The sequence below is a fragment of the Cupressus sempervirens genome, chromosome 3 (genome assembly GCF_028749045.1).
Source record: "Cupressus sempervirens isolate cs-2001-9-10 chromosome 3, ASM2874904v1, whole genome shotgun sequence".
NCBI lineage: Eukaryota > Viridiplantae > Streptophyta > Pinopsida > Cupressales > Cupressaceae > Cupressus > Cupressus sempervirens.
Window position 1 is genome coordinate 546,417,840 of NC_143120.1, and position 18,328 is coordinate 546,436,167.

The following is an 18,328-nucleotide window of genomic DNA, read 5'->3' on the forward strand; positions in this document are numbered from 1 at the left end:
TTCATTGATGGTAGGATTTATAGCTCTGATACCACTGTAATGGGCATCTTGGAAATGCCCAAGAACTGAACCAACTACTGATAAAAAAATTAATGTTTTTTGCATAGATTTTGAAACCACATAACATGAACAAGAAGGAATTTATGCAAACTGAAGATTTAACTACTGCTGAAATAATATTAGTTTTCAAACTAATAAAATTAAATACAAACAAACTCACTAATTACTCTAGCATCATAAAATCAAATACATAACAAACTTTTAACTCACTAATTACACCCAATCTGCCTATAGCTGAAAATGCGCCCAAGTTGCCTATTAATGAAGTTGATAGCAATTAATTCCAAAGATTAAACCCCAAGGGAATGATGTCTAAAATGTCACAAGAGAGGATAGACATCCTCTAATGCCAAGAACAGATCTGTAACTCACACATCCATATTCTTCTCACATTCCATTGTGCCTAACAATAGCTACAAGCTCTCCTTTTATTCCTACTTCGTAGGGTCGACCACTTTACACAAGCAATGTGGGATAAATAAAATAAAATAAAAGACTAACTGTCACACAACTGGACAATTGCTAAAGTGGGGACATTACAATTACTTACTGACATTCATGAGCTTCTACCATTATCATCCATTCAACAAGATTTATGGTTCAACACTTCTCGAATTTATCCTCAACCCAGGCCATGCCATATGATCAGAATTGGCATAGATCATATGTTTCCGATATATTGTTTATTGTTTGATATTTCATTTATATCCACTATAACATTCACACCCTCCCCCTATCATCTTAACCCCTCCCACATTGTTCATACAAATGTGGCAAGAGGAGATATAAAAGATATGAAGATATTTGAGTCAATTCTGAGACAGAAGTCTGCCATAATAACAAAGACATTTTCTTGAAATATTTAAGAAATATTAGAGGGACTTTTAGTTTTTCCCCTGATGTGCTGGCCTGTGAATTCAGGAACATTTCTTTTATTTAGATTACAATTAATATTGTTGAAAACATCTAATCAACCCTTTTATTAATTATGTAATAACTATCTCCTCCATAATTGAATAAGCTTCCTTCAGATTTGGTATTGAACAAAACAGATGTGCTCCATTACTGTGATAGATTACCTCTGATCACTAAAACTTCATAGAAACAAGTGTAGGTAAATGTTTCTTCAATAGGCATATTGCTAGCATCCTCCTGCGAGTAAAAAGCTATGCTTTGAGAGCCCTCTTTGAAAACAGGACTTGCCATCCATTGAAACTTCACTTCACTAGCTATGGTACAGAAACTTAAGGCTTTCAGGAAAAGATTATTGTTATCAAGCAATCAATAAACTTCCACATTCCATTGCTCCTCCTTCTTCAACTTCCTCTTGTACTCTGTCCAATCGATACCTGCAAAATATGTAATGTTTAATGACATGGCTCTACTTCATTTATTTAATTATGAGCTTCTGGAAATAACTATATATGCATTGCATCTTATGTATTACTGTTAAGTTGCAACCAAGAAAGCACATTTGATTGAACGTAGTCAGAACGTTGCCAGTTTTCCACAAGCTATTCATTTTTTTCCAATTAACTTTAAGATTAAGATTAGATTGTATATATATTTTTAACATCAACAAACATTTCAGATCATGTTCAGTGATCCATCATAAAGATGTATAACAGAAAAGATAAAGATAATTGAATAAAAGTAAATACCATCTGCAGCTGCCAGTGAGACCATAATGTCATCAATGCCCTTTTCCATGCCTTTCAAACCACACATGTACACATATGTGTTATCTTTTTTCAACAACTCCCAGAGCTCCTTTGCATACTGGGCCATTCTGGTTTGAATGTACATCTTTTCACCCTTCTCGTTCGTTTGCTCACGACTCACTGCAAAGTCCAACCTGAAGTTGTCAGGGTGCTTTTCTTTCATCTTCTCAAATTCCTGTCACAAGATGCAATACTCTGGTTAGAAATGCTGTCAGAAGATGCGCTTTTCTTTCATCTTCTCAAATTTCTGTCAGAAGATGACTTCTTTTGTTTTCTATCATTCATTCAGTCTGATGATGGATTGCAGTGTGATCCGAAACATTGATGAAAAAACAGCAACACAATTGTATTCAGAAATATGCAAAGATCATCTATAGATTGTGGAAATTTACTCTCTCAAAAAATCAGTCCTTGTACATGTTCTTGTTGAGCTCAGTCAATTTAGTTAAATGATTGTAATCAGCTTACCTCTTTATACAACAAAGAACTGCCTGTAGGAACCCCCAAGAATAGCCATGCTAGCCCATTAAACTGCAATATCATTTTCGGTCAGACATAACACATGAAACGAGATATGATGAGATAAAATGTTCCTCGACTGATCAAATCTCAGTTTGGGGGTACCTTGTAGTCCTCATGCTTCTCAAAAAACATTTTCCACAGGAAACCTCTGAAGGGTGCAATACCGGTACCAGTAGCAAGCTACAATAAATAAACAGTGAAGTCCAATTGGTTAAAAACCATACAACTTGTCATTCTATTTTTCTATACAGACCAATTGGTTGCTAAAAGTATACAGCTGCTCAACCAAAATCTCTACGATTATTACATTTTTCAACATGCTATACATTTAAGATGAAGTAACTATTTTTTTTTTTTTTTTGAGAAAAATGCTTACCATAACTACAGTTGCATTAGGATCAGATGGCATAAGCATTTCTTTCCCAATTGGACCTGTGATTGTAACATCTTCTCCAGGCTTCAAGTCACCTATAATTTCCATATTAACGTCTCAAAACAATAGAAAAATCATACATATTGCCAGAAAAATCAAAGACGTGTGTTTTGACTGGACCACTATCATCACAATAGTTTACATACTGAATTTAATAAAATGTTAAATAAGACTTATTCATAAATAAATAAAAAACATATGGTTTCATAAAGAAAAAGGTGAGCCATCCCAAAGAATGTTTCACTGATATCAATCAAACAGGATAGTATTTGGTGCTCAATAGCAAACTTACATAGGTAGTTTGAGCATACTCCTTTTACTATCTCTCCTTGGTCATTAGTATAAATGAGACGTTTAACGCACAAAGAAACCTGCACAATATGCCTCCTCAAAAGATGGATTTGAATATAGCAAAGCATATCGAATTGTCATGCAAAGAAAAGCAGGTAAGCAATAATAAATTATCTTAGAAAGGATCCTTTTATTTCCATAGCAAACAAGAAAATTATAAATTCCAAAGCACCTGACCACTTAAAGTACTTTTTGGTCTGCAAATGTGAAACATACCAATTAAAAGGGCTTGCCTCTGGGGTGACGTCTAAATAGTAAACTACAAAGCATATCTTATTAAGGGGACGCTTAGTTTTTTATTTTATTTTTGGAGATTCAGATCTGTGAGCATGGCTGTTTAGAATAGGCACAAAGCTTCTAAGCATACCAATCTAGTGAGTGCCATCACAAAAATTTTGTTACACAATACGGGAGCAAGAGTCTATCGGCACAATACGGGAGTAAGAGTCTATAGGTTGATCTCTTTGGATAAGAGCCAAAGACTGAGGAATGTCCACTCCACCAATTTCAGACACAATCCTCACCTCATTCCTTAAGATATCACTTTATTTTTATTTTTTAAATTCTCTTTATATCATGAAAGATAGTTTGCTGGATAGCCATGGATTGATGACCTACTGTGAAATTTGTATCCACGCAGTAAAGTACATGTTGCCAAAGGGTGGAAGCAGAGCTCTTAAAAACAAAGGGAATACCAGCAAATTGAGCATTCCCCCAAACTTTATTGTACGCCTTCACAATGCTCTCTCAATTTTGCGGGATATATATGATATAATGAAACGTTTCTAATAAACAGATTGATATGGAAAATGTAAGTTTTTTAAGATGATCCCCATGTAAGATATAAATATTTGAAAATGGTATTTAAAGCCTACTGGTTTTTCTATTTTGCCCCGAACAGGTTAGGGTTTGTTCTTACAAACAAATATAAATTTCCCCGCATTTCGTCCAAGATTTTGTATAATCCATTTCTTTAATCTTCTCGATTCATTTTCTAGGGGAAAAATAGATCATCGTAGTTTGTTACCTTAAAAGCTGTTACGAAAAATAAAATTAAAAAGGATCAAGATATGCCGTACCCGAATTCAGCTTTCCAACCAGGAAGCGTTTATATTAAGAAACTAAGGTTTTCAAATTGTAAAGAAAATATTCTGCGATCCATCTTAAGAAAAAGAATAGCAACTCAGTATCATTATAATCCCCACAAATCCAAGAATTGATCCTAAAAGTTGATGCAAAATCGTCTACCTAGATTAACCGAAAGAAAACTACTCTATGATATTGCTGCAAAAAACACGGTACTGTTCCACATGGATGGAAGAATTTCTGCTGTAACGGGGATGTTGGTTAGGGTAAAGTGCAGCATGAATTTGTAAGCAGAAATGCATTGAAACTCACTGTTTTGGAGTCCCCAAAATCCCCAAGAGCACTGCTGGCAATGGAATACAGACGGAGCTTGTGGGGCTTGCCATTCTTGTCCACTCCTTTTGGGATGATTCCAATTGATTGCCCTTCTCTATATGGAACTTCCCCTGCATTGACATGAGGAAATAATTAAGGCGCACAACTTACCCATATACCAAAAGGAGCACTAAAGCATATAATTGAAAATGGGTAAGTACTATAATTGATCTGTGTTGAAATTTAGACAAGACCTTCTGTTGAGAAGACCATATGCCATGTCTCTCCAGGGGCATCGTCCCCGGTGATTTTGGTATTGAGGAGGGTGCGACCAATGTAAGGGTTCTTGGGCTTAAATTTGTTCACCACTACTCCCTCATCATTCTTCTTTGATTCCTTGACGACCTTTGCAGGGGCCTCTGTTGTGCTTGTCGCTTGGGCATTCACAAGGAGGAGACCAATTCTGCCTCTTCCAGTGCTCAATCCCACAACTGATTTCCCTTCCCCGATGCTCACTCTGGTGCCCTGGAATGCCTACAAATGCACCTTCCATCACATCAATTTCCAATACTAATGCAAAAACACTAGCAATAATGAACTGATTACCTTTTGGAAAGGTAGTCTATCAGCAGAAGAGGCGGAAGAAGTTGAAATCCGAGCAATGGAAGAGGAATGCGCTGATGTGGGAAGAGAGACTGCAGCTGTGAGGGCAGCCATTGTTAGGAGCGAGGGAATTAACAATGTATAGCTCTAGATGCAGGGAGTATATGTGAGACGAGGAACAGTGGGGAAGGGGAGTATCAAGGGAATAAGGATTGGGTGGAGGAGAGTGGAGAGGAAGGAGTGGCCTTCGTTCTAAGTGGATAAGTTAGCCCAACATCAGAGGTCAGTGCCTTCCTCGCTTCATGTTCATAATAATTCTCCTACTACCTAGCGTGAAATGCTGTACGACTTCCCCCATTCAATTTGCAACCATTGCCCCTTTTTTTTGTTTTCTCAAAAAGTTTTTAATTTATTGAATTAAGAATAATATATGAAATACACAACAACAAGAATACGGAATTGTTCTTCCTTTAAACAGACCCCATTCATCTAGCACCTTTCATGCAGGGACAAGGACAAATTGCTATATCTATTAGATTAGTCGCATAGAAAATTGAAGCTATACAACCATAAAACAACTAAGTATAATATACAATTGACCAAAGGGACATATTGCTCATACAAAACTTGTTATCATTAAAAATTCAAAATTGCAAAAAAAATTCTTATCGTTAAATTGAAAACCTTCAAAATGCTCATCCGAAGAAAACTGCCCTTGCAAAGTGTAAGGCACGTAACCTATTATAGCACCCAACCAAGTAGATCTCATGTTGTTATTTTGAACAATGGGTAAGATTTTAACCTAAAAGTGAAACTTCAAACAAAACACTTGTTGGTAAACATTTAACGACAAAGAGTTTTTTATTAGATTTAAGAAATAGTTTAGAAACGTATTTTTGCAATGTAATGAAAGGAGAGTATTTTCACTATAATTTATTTAGGTTTGTTAATTAATTAATAAGTAAATATTTTTAGTTTAGGAGATGAGAACTATAAATTTTTTTTTTTAAAAGTTATGTATCTTTGTGTCAAGTCTAAGTGATATTTTTCACATACAAGTTAGTTATCTAGTGGTCACCTCATTCAAGCCTAGTGAGTCATCTCAAGATCTTATAGGGGAGCTTTGTAAGATTGTGGTGACTAATCAGGAAATTACTGTACATACTTCATAAATTCTTTGGGGTGAATTTTTTTTTTGGGTCATGGCCGACATTGTAGTCGCCATATGGCTGACATGTTGTAACTCTAAAACAACATAAAATACTTGTATAAATGGGCTTAGGGTTAAGTATTTTTTAATATGTTGTGATGCAAAATTGGTTCTTGTGGTGGTATTGAGTTGTAAGGGATTACAGATTGTAATCAGGTTGTAATCACTAGATCGTAATAATATCAGACTTGTTGTTTGGTGGACGTAGCCTAGGGATTGGGTGAACCACATTAAATCTTGGTGCCTTGTGTTTTTTCTGTGTGATCTATTATTTTTTGTTATTGGTTATATTTGCATGTAATTGTTATTTCTGTCCGTGGTTTAATCCTAACAAGTGGTATCTGAGTCTAGTTTTTTTTTCAGTTATTCTCTGTAGAAAAGTTTCACGGTTGAGTGGGAGTCTCACAATTGAGTGGGAGCAATGGCAGATGAAGGTAAGCTAAGGGTTAATAGGTTTAATGGGCAGAACTTCCAGTTATGGAAGATGCAAATGGAAGACTATCAATATCAGAAGGATTTATGGAAGTTGTTTGAAGGCAAAGCCAAGAATCGGGGATCTATGTCAAATGATGAATGAGATCTTTTGAACAGAAAGACACTTGGAAGCATTCAATTATGCTTGGCACCATCGGTGGCATTTAATATTACAAAAGCAAAGACGACAGAAGAATTGATGAAAACCCTAGCGACACTGTATGAAAAGCCCTCCACTTCAAACAAGGTATTTCTCATGAAGCGTTTATTTAATATGAAAATAGTAGAAGATGGATCTGTTACAGATCATTTAAATGAGTTTAATACTATTACTAGTCAGTTATCTTCTGTGGGTATCAATTTTGAAGAAGAAATTAGGGCTCTCTTGATTTTGTGTTATTTGCCTAAAAGTTGGAATGGCTTGGTAATGGCTGTGAGTAATTTTGTTCCTGGATCTAGTACCCTAAAATATGACGACGTGATCGATGTTATTTTGAGTGAGAAAACTCGTAGGAAAACCTCAGGTGGATCTACATCAAGAAGTGCTTTGAATGCACAAAATAGGGGCAAAATGACAGAGAGGAAGTAATTTTAGAAATCGTGGAAAATCAAGAGAAAAGTCAAAGGGGAGGAGGACTCAATCAAGAGGACCAAACAACTGCTGGTACTTTGAGAAACCAGGTCATAAAAAGAAAGATTGTTGGAATCAAAAAAAAAAATGAAGGAGATAAATCAGATGGAGACAAGGAGGCAAATGTGGTAAGTAACAAATTCGAAGAGGATGCTTTGCTTTTATCTTTAGAAAGTGTTGATGATTCATGGGTTTTAGATTCTGGTGCTTCATTTCATGGTACACCTCATAGAGGTTATTTTATTGATTATGTCCAAGGGGATTTTGGGCTTGTTTATTTGGGGGATAATGAACCTTGTCAAATTGTTGGAAAGGAAAAAATTAAGATTAAGTTGCAGAATGGGAATCATTGGCTACTACATGAGGTAAGACATGTTCCAAGGCTAAGTAGAAATTTAATTTCAGCAGGGCAACTCGGTGATGAGGGTTGTGTAGTTACTTTTAATGATAAAAATTGGAAGGTTTCAAAAGGTTCCCTTGTAGTAGCAAAAGGTGTGAAAGTAGGCACCTTATATCTTTGTACAGGTCATATTGTTCCTTCTACTTTGATTGTTTCAGAGAAAAATGAATGTTTAGGAACAATTGCTACAGTTGAGTAGGAAGAACAAATAGCTGTTGTAGATTATGATACAACACTGTGGCACAACAGACTTGTGCACATGAGTGAGAAAGGTATGAAAGTACTTCATTCAAAGAAAATTTTGCCAAGTTTGAAATGTGTTAATATGGATTTCTATGAAAGATGTGTGTATGGAAAACAAAAGAGAGTGAATTTTGTAAAGACTGGAAAGGAAAACAAAAAAGAGAGATTAGAGCTTGTGCATACCGATGTATGGGGATTGGCTCAAGTATCTTCCCTTGGAGGCTCTCATCATTATGTTACATTTATTGATGATGCAACAAGAAAGGTATGGGTTTATTTCCTTAGACATAAATCTGATGTATTTCAAACTTTTAAGAAATGGAACTGCTTGGTTGAAAATGAGACTGATAAGAAATTAAAATGTCTCAGATCTGTAATGGTGGTGACTATTGCAGTCATGAATTTGAAGATTATTGCTCCATTAATGGTATTTGTAGACAGAAAACTGCTCCAAGGACTCCACAGGAAAATGGAGTGGTTGAACGCATGAACAGGACTATAATAGAACGTGCAAGGAGCATGAGGTTGCATGATGGGTTGCCCTTACACATGTGGGCGAAGGCTATCAATGCTGCTATATATTTTAATAATAGAGGTCCCTCTACTCCTTTGGGTTGTGGTATTCTAGAGGAAGCATGGACTAGTAAGAAGGTGAGTTATTCTTTTCTCAAGACCTTCAGCTATGAAGCTTTTGCTCATATAGACTCTAAAAATAGAACCAAGCTGAAAGCTAAGTCAAATAAATGTGTATTTGTTGGATATGGCATTAATGAATTTGGTTGTAGGCTTTGGGATTTTGAAAATTATAAAATTGTAAGAAGCAGGGATGTCATATTCAATAAGAATGTATTGTACAAAGATCTGTTGCAACAACATGAGAAGAAAGAAGATGATTATGTAGTGTTGGATGATACTCCAAAAGTTGATGTTCCAGCCATTCTTTATGATGTGCAACAACCGCAACAACAAATACCACACACACTGGTGAATGTTAGATGGTCAACAAGGCAAATTAGACCTCAACAAAGATTTTCTCCCTCTTTTTATTCTATTTTACTTACTAATGCTGGTGAACCTAAAAGTTATGATGAAGCTATGTAAGTGGATACTAAGATTCAATGGAGTCTGCAATGAAAGATGAAATGGACTCTTTGCTGAAGAATAAGACATGAGATTTGTGCAAGTTGCCTGCAAGTAAAAAGGCTTTACAGAATAAGTGGGTTTACAGGTTGAAAGAAGAGGAAGGGGGTCAGAAAAGATTTAAAGCCAGGTTAGTTGTAAAAGGATTTGCATAGAAAAAGGGAATTGATTTTGATGAGATATTTTCTCCTGTTGTTAAAATGACTTCTATCCGTACTGTTTTAAGTCTTGTGGCTACTAAAGATTTACATTTAGAGTAGCTTGATGTTAAAATAGCCTTCCTTCATGGCGATTTGGATGAAGAAATATATATGGCTTAGCCACAGGGTTTTGAGGTCAAAGGTAAGGAGAACTTAGTGTGCAATTTGAAGAAAAGTTTATATGGCTTGAAGCAAGCACCTTGGCAATGGTATCTGAAATTTGACAATTTTATGCATGAGTAAGGATATAATAGGTGTCATTCAGATTACTGTGTTTATTTTAAGAGGTTGGATGATGATAGGTACATTATTTTATGTTTATATGTTGATGATATGCTTGTAGTTGGGTCTAACATGGATCATATTAAGGGGCTGAAACACTAGTTAGCACATGCATTTGCTATGAAAGATTTGGGGGCAGCAAAACAAATCCTTGGTATGAAGATTTGTAGAGATAGGAAGAATAGAACATTGATGCTATCTCAGGTTGATTATGTTGAGAAAGTGTTGCAATGTTTCTCTATGGAGAATACTAAAGCTGTCAGAACACCTTTACCTAGTCATTTGAAGTTGACTAAGGAGATGTGTCCCAAGACACGGGAAGAGGAGGATAAGTTGTCCAAGGTACCCTATACTTCAGCTGTAGGAAGTTTGATGTATGCTATGGTATGTACTAGGCCAGATATTGCACATGCAGTGGGAGTTGTTAGTAGGTATATGAGTCATCCAGGAATTGAGCATTGGAATGTTGTCAAATGGATTCTCAGATATTTGAGAGGAACATCTAATAAGTGTTTACACTTTGGGGGCTCTACTAGTGATTTATAGGGCTATGTTGACTCAGATTTGGTAGGGGATATTGATACCAAATGGAGTACTATAGGTTACATCTTTACTATTGGTGGGGTAGCCGCGAGCTAGGTTTCTAAGTTACAGAAGATTAGTGCTCTATCCACTACAGAGGCAGCCAAGGAGATGATATGGCTTCAGTTCTTCTTGGAAGAATTGGAACACCCTCAGAGGGATAATTATTTGTTTACAGATAGTCAAAGTGCCATTCATCTTGCAAAGAATTCAGCTCTACATTCTAAGACCAAACACATACAGTTGTGATACAATTTCATTCGGTCAGTTTTAGAGGATGGACAGTTAAAGTTGGAGAAGATACATACAAATGATAATCCAATAGATATGTTGACAAAGGTAGTAACAAGGGAGAAGCTGAACTCCTCTTCAGCTTTGGTTGGTCTTGTAGACTGAACATGAATAAAAGAACAATAGAGTCCAGGGTGGTTTGATCTAGTAGGAGCCCCATGTAGTAGTGCTACACGATCAGTCTCTAAGTGGGAGATTGTTGTTTAGTGTGGAGCCTGATCAGTCCCCAAGTGGGAGATTGTTAGATTGTGGTGATTGATTAGGAAAGTATTGTACATACTTAATAAATTCTTTTGGGTCGTGGCCGATGTTGTAGCTAACATATGGCCGACATGTTGTAACCCTAAAATGACATAAAATACTTGTATAAAAGGGCTTAGGGTTAAGTATTTTTTAATATGTTGTGATGCAAAATTGGTTCTTGCAGTGGTATTGAGATGTAAGGGATTACGGATCGTGATCAAGTTGTAATCACTAGATCGTAATAATATCAAACTTGTTGTTTGGTGGACGTAGCCTAGGGATTGGGTGAACCACGTTAAATCTTGGTGCCTTGTATTTTTTTTCTGTGTGATCTATTATTTTCTGTTATTGGTTATATTTGTATATAATTGTTATTTCTGTCTGTGGTTTAATCCTAACAAGCTTGTCAAACTAACTTATTAATTTGTTAGACCAGGGATGGATAGACCTTTCTGTCATATCTGAAGATCTTAATCCTATTATGATAATGCTAAACTCTAGGGCCCTAAATAACAACAGGGATGAATTGGTCTGGGGAGATAACACCAATGGGCTATATACTACCGCCTCTGGGTATTCGGCCCTTTGGAGATTAAATGAGGTTCCTCCTTGGTTGAGTGCTTGGCTCCCTGGCCTCACTCCAAAAATTAATATGTTCTATTGGCTGGCTGTACAGGGCAAAATCCTCACCTAGGATAACCTCATTGAAAGAGGTCATATTATGCCCATCAGATGTGTGTTATGTAAAGATTAGACGGAGATCGAAAATCATTTGTTCATTCATTGCTCCTTATCCAGGGAGGTTTGTGTTTTCCTCACCCAGGACTTGGGCTTCAGCTGGTGTGTGCCTTTTAACCTTTTGGATCTCTTCTGTCAATGGAAATACATGTTTAATAGGTCTGATCTTCAGGAATTAAGTTCCTGGATCCTGCCTCATTTTTGTTGGAACATTTGGAAGGAGAGAAACAACAGAATCTTTAGAGATAAAAGAGGAGCCGACTATAGTAATAGGGAAGAAAATATTTGCTAACATTAAGGAAAACTATTTAGTGAAGAAAGGGGGAGATATAGAATTAGGTGGCAAAGAAAAGGAGAAGGCAAAAGACAGAAAGATGAAAAGACAGGAAGCCAAATGGCTTCTCCCGTTGGAAGGATGGCATAAAGTCAACTTCGACGGAGCTTCCAAGGGAAATCTTGGCTCCTTCGGAACTGGAGGCATAATAAGGAATGAAATGGCGATGGTATTGCAACTTTTTCCCTCCCGCTGGAATTTCAAACCAACCACTTTGCAGAAGCGAATGTTGTGTGTAATGCTATCAAACTGGCTTTTGAAATTTGAGTTACTAACCTTTGGCTTGAAGGGGATTTGAACAACATTATAAAATGTATTAAAAGAAACTCTCAGCCATCATGGTCGATTGCAAATCTTATTGATGAGACATGTGAGACTCTTGCCAAATTTAGTAGAGTCCACGTCACTCATATATTCCGGGAAGCCAACTCGATAGCCGACAGGTTTGCTAATATAGAGGTTGGCGCAAACCAAATAATGACATGGCATCCCAAAAATAATTTGCCGATGGATGTTAAAAGCATGATTGAACTAGACAAGATCCAAGGAAGTACGAAGAAGATCAATGTGTAATTATGAGCATGAATGGATTAAGGGGAAAGGGTACTTCCCATAAAGGTAGCATGGGAAATCGTAATTGCTGTAATTTATTACAGACTACTCGACATGCTTTGTGGGTCGTCTTTTGCATTTTTAATAGGAGCAATAGAAAGGTTAATTATTTCTACATTATGCTCATACACAGAGGTTCCTATCAGTTACAGTGCGAGGTGCATATGAGAATTGAGGGTGTGCAGAGTGTAGATATTAGGAAAAAGGTGCAGAAAGGAGCCAGTGGGTGAAATAGAGAAATGGAGGAGCAAGGAAAAAGTTTGGGAGCATTTGGATCAGGGTAGGATTACCAAATACATTACGAAACTGCATGGATTTGATCAGGAGGTGACCAACAGTATGGTTGGATCATGGAAGAATTGTAGAGTAAAGGTGAATGGGGTTTCTTTCATGATCACTGAGGAGGTGATATTGACCATTTCTAAAATCTTGATTGAGGGTTTTAAGTTCTTCGGGGACAAGAAGCTCTCGGCTAATGCTGTGCAGGATTTTGTGAAAAACGCGAAGGAACTGAAAGCCCTGAAGAAGATTGACACGTACTATGTTCCTGATACCATGAAGAAACTATGGAGGTATGTTCAGAGAGTTGTAATCAAGTATATTACTCTAGACCCTAGGTTTGATCGGGCTCATACCCACCACTTTGTTCTTTTAAATCATTTTTAGCACAGCTGTAAAATTTCTTTTCCTTTTTACTTGTTAAATTCCATGAGCAAGGTGGTGGATAGCTTCAAAAAGAAGCCCACTGATAACCCCGCTCTGCATGAGGGGCTCTTGCTGCTTATTTATGAGCACTTTAAGGCTCAGACAATAAGCAATGCCCCTCCTCAGACTGATAATGTGACCTCTAGAAGTTCCAGCTTCTCTTTAGACTCAGATGATATTCAGAGCTTAAGCTCTGAGGATGGCGAGATTTCTTCCGCTGGTTAAAAATGTCACCCATCAGGTCAAGAATTCACCTTCTTCCATAACCCCTAGTAGAAAAAGCCCTAGGGTTCATGGGTAGAAGTAACTTGTGAAGGATGAGAAGGTTGACAACGATAATGAGGAGGATGTGGAGACGAAAGAGGAGGAAAAGGAGATGCAGGAGGAAAATAAGGAAGATCGGGGAGGGAAGAAACACAAGAGGGAGGGTTTGGAGGATGAGAGAATGCAGCAAGAACTGGATATGTCTTTGTTGCCTCTTTCTTCTATACATATTCAAACCCAACTTGAGGAGAAAAAAATGGAATTGAGACCGAGGGAGGGGAGGTGCAGGTCAAAGACGGGAGGAAAGCTTGGAAAAACTTTAATGTTAGGACCTCAAAAATGGGCATTTTTAGAGAGGTCATGAACCCGCAGGTCCTCGTGGAAAACCAAGAAGGGTTGCGGCTTGAAGAACTCATAGACCCGGTAATTGTGGCTATTTTAGATAAAGCAAGGGAAACTGGGATGAACCTCTTGAACAATGCCTGCAATAGTATGATTGATAACTTCAGATCAATCAAGTGGCTTTTCCATGAGCTAGAGGAGGTCAAAGAGCAAGTGGGTCATATGGAGGAATACATGAATGGAGCAGATTCTGATAATAGAGATGGCCATGGTGAGAGGCTCAGTCTGGTGGAGAGGAGGATTAACAACCTCGAGATCTACAATCACAATCTCTCAAACTAGATGATTTCGCTACTAAGCTCCATTAACAACAACATCATATCTTTAACTAGCTGGATCAAAGACAGATTTATGAAGGAAGATGAGGAAGGAAAAGATAGGGAAAAAGCCAGATTGGTGTTCAACCCTGCAAAGGACAACATCAATAATGGTCAAGACCAGGAGGATCAAAGGGTGCACCAGCAGGAGGTTAAGGAGAACCAGATGGCCTATGAGTCTGCTCAGGTCATGTAAGAGCTGGAGAGAAATAATGAGGACTAATCCACTACCTGTTCTTTTGTTTCTATTTGTGCCTTTTTTGGGCTTTTTTTCAAGGCTTTTTCCTTTGTCAGTTCTTGTTGTTTATGTTCTTGGTCTTTTCTATGTTCTTTGGTTTTTGGCTAGGCCTTGTGCTTATTATCAGCCTTTGAACTTGAACTCTTTTGGCTGGGCTTTTCATGCTTATTTTCAGCCTTGTTAATGTTTTAACTCTTGGATTTTAGGGTCCCTATAAAACTTGTTTATCTAATAAAAAACTTATTAATTTGTTTCAATCTCAAACCAGTGCATACACACTCACCTAAAAAAAGTAAAAAAATCATGTTGGTTTGGAGATCAATTCTCTCCACTTATGATTTATCCAATGGTTGATGCATTTGAGTTTAGAATCATCTTGAGAGCTTATAGAGGGGCTTTCTTTGTCAAGAGTTAAACTCTAGGTTAGCGTATCAATTTCTTTTGATTACTCAAGAAAAAAATTGATGAAAAGATTAAAATAGTATGTGACAATGTGATAAATTAATTTATTGAAGTGTTGTTATTTTAATTTTCTTTGTATGATCTCAAATCTTAAAAATTGATCATTCTTCCCTTAAATTTATTGATACAAGTGTAGACCTAACATTTGCAAATGAAAATTTGAATGTACAGACAAACTTGAATAATAAATTGCAGACTTGAAATGGCTAAATGTGAATTGCTATAAATAGATTGTCTTGATTTTTATGTTTGAATTGTTTTAAGGAGTATTTTTTTTAAAGAACGCCTTGAAGAATTTATTGAATTACGAGGTTCAAGTTCTCTTTATCTATTGGACATATGTGTTGTATACCTTCCATAGTATTAATTATTTTAATTATATATGATGCATTGTAAATGATATATTTTTTCACAATAAATACTAATTTGGGTCAATTACAAAGTGGTACATATTATTGGGTTTGAGATTTTGTGTGAGAGTTGTATGAAGAAAAAACTTAAAATTTGGAAAGCTTAGTACCAAAAAATAAATGTCAAGTCCATGATTTTATAGCACATGATCTTAACTTACCACGTGACCTCGATTCTATAAAATCGGAAACATGTTTAATGCTTAAGATTGGTTTTTATGGTTTTGGCTCTTAATAAGTTGTATTATCATCACAGTTAGGGTTGTGGAGTTTTGAATATCATTGTTTTGATTTAGCCCTTGTTTAAGAATATCAAAGTGAAGTTAAAGTCTTAATAATGTAAGAATTATTTCTAAAAGACCACATGCAATAGTTCACAATGTTGTCAGATGATACTTCACAATACTACTAGATGATAGACCATAAAAAGGTAGTACAATACTCCACTAGTTTCATATGATGGCCCATATAAGCCCAGTACAATACTCCACCAGTTTCGTACAATATTCTTCAGTAGTGCAATATGCAACTTGGATAGTATCATACAATGTTGATCAACTATCACCCAAGTCAACTCACAAGGTCAATCAACCGACTTAGAAAGAAAAGTAGGGTTAGAATCTCCACACCAATAGGAGTGTCAGAACCACCAAGTTGAGGAGTGATCATTTGAAAGCATAGACGTAGAGCAAATAACCCTAACATACTAGAATGCAAATGCAAATAAAATCTATCCATCAAAACAACAATATCATAAACAAACATGAACATAAGAAACATCATAGTGATATGGATTTAGGAACCATAAGATACTATCTCAAAACATTATATCAAATAAGAACATAAATCACAATGAAACATAATCCCGAATCTACAGAGAACCAAGTGAAGCATCAAGCTCTAAAACTAACTGGAAAGAGGCCAACTCTGTATGCCAACCTTCAACAATGGTATAGGTAGCTACACCTCCCAACCATGTGGTACCCATAGGCCCACTCCCACTATGTTGATGGAGATAACGATACAACCCCAAACAAAAAGAACAATCATCCAAGGCTAACAATCATGTCGAGCAAAACAAGAGACTAAAACCAAGATCATGAGACAATGTAGTACAATAGGTCCTCGTTAGACACTATATGCTATAACTATGTAAGTACTTCCTAGTGGAGTGTAGGTCGCTTAGCATCTAGAAGCCCAAGCTATATCTGGTGTAGAACAAGTCCCTCGAGAAACCATCACACTGTGCCCTTAGAATAAATGTACATGCATACCCTTGGATTAATCGTAAAGGCACACCCTTAGATTAACCATACAAACATACTCTTTTATTATAATTAAGTTTTATTACCCATTTATTAATTTTGTTTGACCCCAAGGTATATGAGAGAAGTCATTCCACATGTCTACCCTACACACACATGTTGATCATGTTATGAGTGCTTGTAGGTAATGTAATATCCCAACCCAACCCCCAAATGAACCACATCTCAACTAACCTATTTCTGAGAGTTCAAGTCTCACAATATCTTGTCATATGCTCACAGACATGCTCATGTGTGGACACAACCATCCATACTAAATCAATGCTAAACAAGGGTTGGATGAGAAAAGACAAGAAACACCAATTGTAAAAATACACTCAACCTAGCATATTGTTAGGAGTATAGATTTGGCACAAATCACAATGAACACAAGGTAAAACCATGGTCGAATTGAAAACCTAGCATACATTTTGAATCCACTACCAAAATTGCTTCCAAGAAATACCAGAGAAAATTGGGTGGTGCACAAAATGAGATGATACAAAAATTGCTAAAAAATGAAGGTTGTCAAAAATCAACAAAATTAAAACCCATTTCCTAAATGGGGATCAAATGCCCAAAAATAAAATAAAAATCAAGTTTCAAGTTCATATGCAAAAATGATTAGCATAACACCACAAAACATATAATTTGAAACATCAAAAAGCCCTAATTACTCATTCTCGCCCAACCATGCCAAATCAACATATGAAAATGGAGGGAAACACTAGTTCTCAACCTCCAACCATAAAGCAATAAAAAATGTAAGTTAAAATGGACCAAAACCATTAAAATGGAAAGACCCCACCTCACAACCAAAAGGGCATAAACGAAATAGGCCCCAAAAACAATGAGGGTGCTAAAGTTGATGAAATGGTTGACAATGGAGGATTTCCCCTTGCAAATCCAATGAGCCTATTCTCGTGGTGATCCCACAAGCACACTCGCACAACGAACAAAAGATCAAAATTCTCACAAGGGGTTTAGGAGGATTTCCTCCAAAATCATGAATTTCAAAAGTGAGAAGTGAGAATAAACTTATTTTTTGCTAATATATGCACTTTTACAAAGTGACATATAAATTAGATTATTAAAATAAAATAATCTAATTAACTCCCTTAACCCAAAATAAATCAAGAAATCCCAATTGCTTACTACAAAAAATTAGTCGATAATAGAAATTAAATTTAAATCAAATATTATTTTTTCCTTAAATAATTAAATCACAATATTTAATAACTTATGTGACCATTGTGGATTTCGAGATGCACAGAGACCCTCACGGGTCTAATCACAAATGCATAATGAATTCGGATCAAAAAATTAACCAAAAGGTTTATTATTTTAATTAACACAGATACATTGCTCATACAAGGACAAAATTGACTTAGTATGAACAACTGAATCACCAACTGCACATGTCACTCTCAGGGATATAAGTCCTAGCTAGTAAAAAATGTGATCAAGTATAGATGTACAATAATAATATAGCCAAAGAAATAGTACGCAAAATCGTATAAATAATCATTTAATTAATTCTATTAAAATAATCTATCTAAATCATTCATTTGCATCATTATAAGGGTCTATTGTAAGAACCACGTAAATATTTGTAGCACAACCACATCAACAATAAATATGATAAAATACATTATATAACCATAAAAAAAGTATATATACAAATAGAAAATAACCAGATATCATCATACATCATCATGTCAAATCACTAGCATCATCATGCAAATATGATCAAAC

The 18,328-nt window shown here is 36.2% G+C and overlaps 1 protein-coding gene across 2 annotated transcripts; it reads right to left on the bottom strand.

The window, feature by feature from the left end:
• Window positions 1-889: 889 nt before the first annotated feature.
• On the bottom strand, window positions 890-5,230 carry FNR1 (ferredoxin-NADP[+]-oxidoreductase 1). 2 transcript variants are annotated; one of them, XM_089820823.1, is made up of 9 exons: window positions 5,095-5,230; window positions 4,743-5,013; window positions 4,486-4,619; window positions 3,029-3,107; window positions 2,680-2,771; window positions 2,406-2,483; window positions 2,250-2,312; window positions 1,722-1,956; window positions 890-1,409 (listed from the first exon to the last, which is right to left on the bottom strand). In XM_089820823.1, the coding sequence occupies exons 1-9, from the start codon at window positions 5,203-5,205 to the stop codon at window positions 1,342-1,344; spliced, it is 1,131 nt and encodes a 376-aa protein (XP_089676949.1). In that variant the 5' UTR covers window positions 5,206-5,230; the 3' UTR covers window positions 890-1,341. The 2 variants fall into 2 exon arrangements, with proteins under 2 accessions (XP_089676949.1, XP_089676948.1); XM_089820822.1 differs by having other exon boundaries at window positions 4,743-5,022.
• Window positions 5,231-18,328: the final 13,098 nt, after the last annotated feature.

What these genes read in the sequence shown, in the direction of transcription:
- FNR1 (XM_089820822.1), bottom strand. Translation starts at nt 5,205, where the DNA reads ATGGCTGCCCTCACAGCTGCAGTCTCTCTTCCCACATCAGCGCATTCC. An exon ending in AGTATGCTCAAACTACCTAT is followed by an intron (nt 2,772 to 3,028) that starts GTAAGTTTGCTA and finishes TGGAAATTATAG; the next exon opens with GTGACTTGAAGCCTGGAGAA. An exon ending in CTAATGCAACTGTAGTTATG is followed by an intron (nt 2,484 to 2,679) that starts GTAAGCATTTTT and finishes TATTTATTGTAG; the next exon opens with CTTGCTACTGGTACCGGTAT.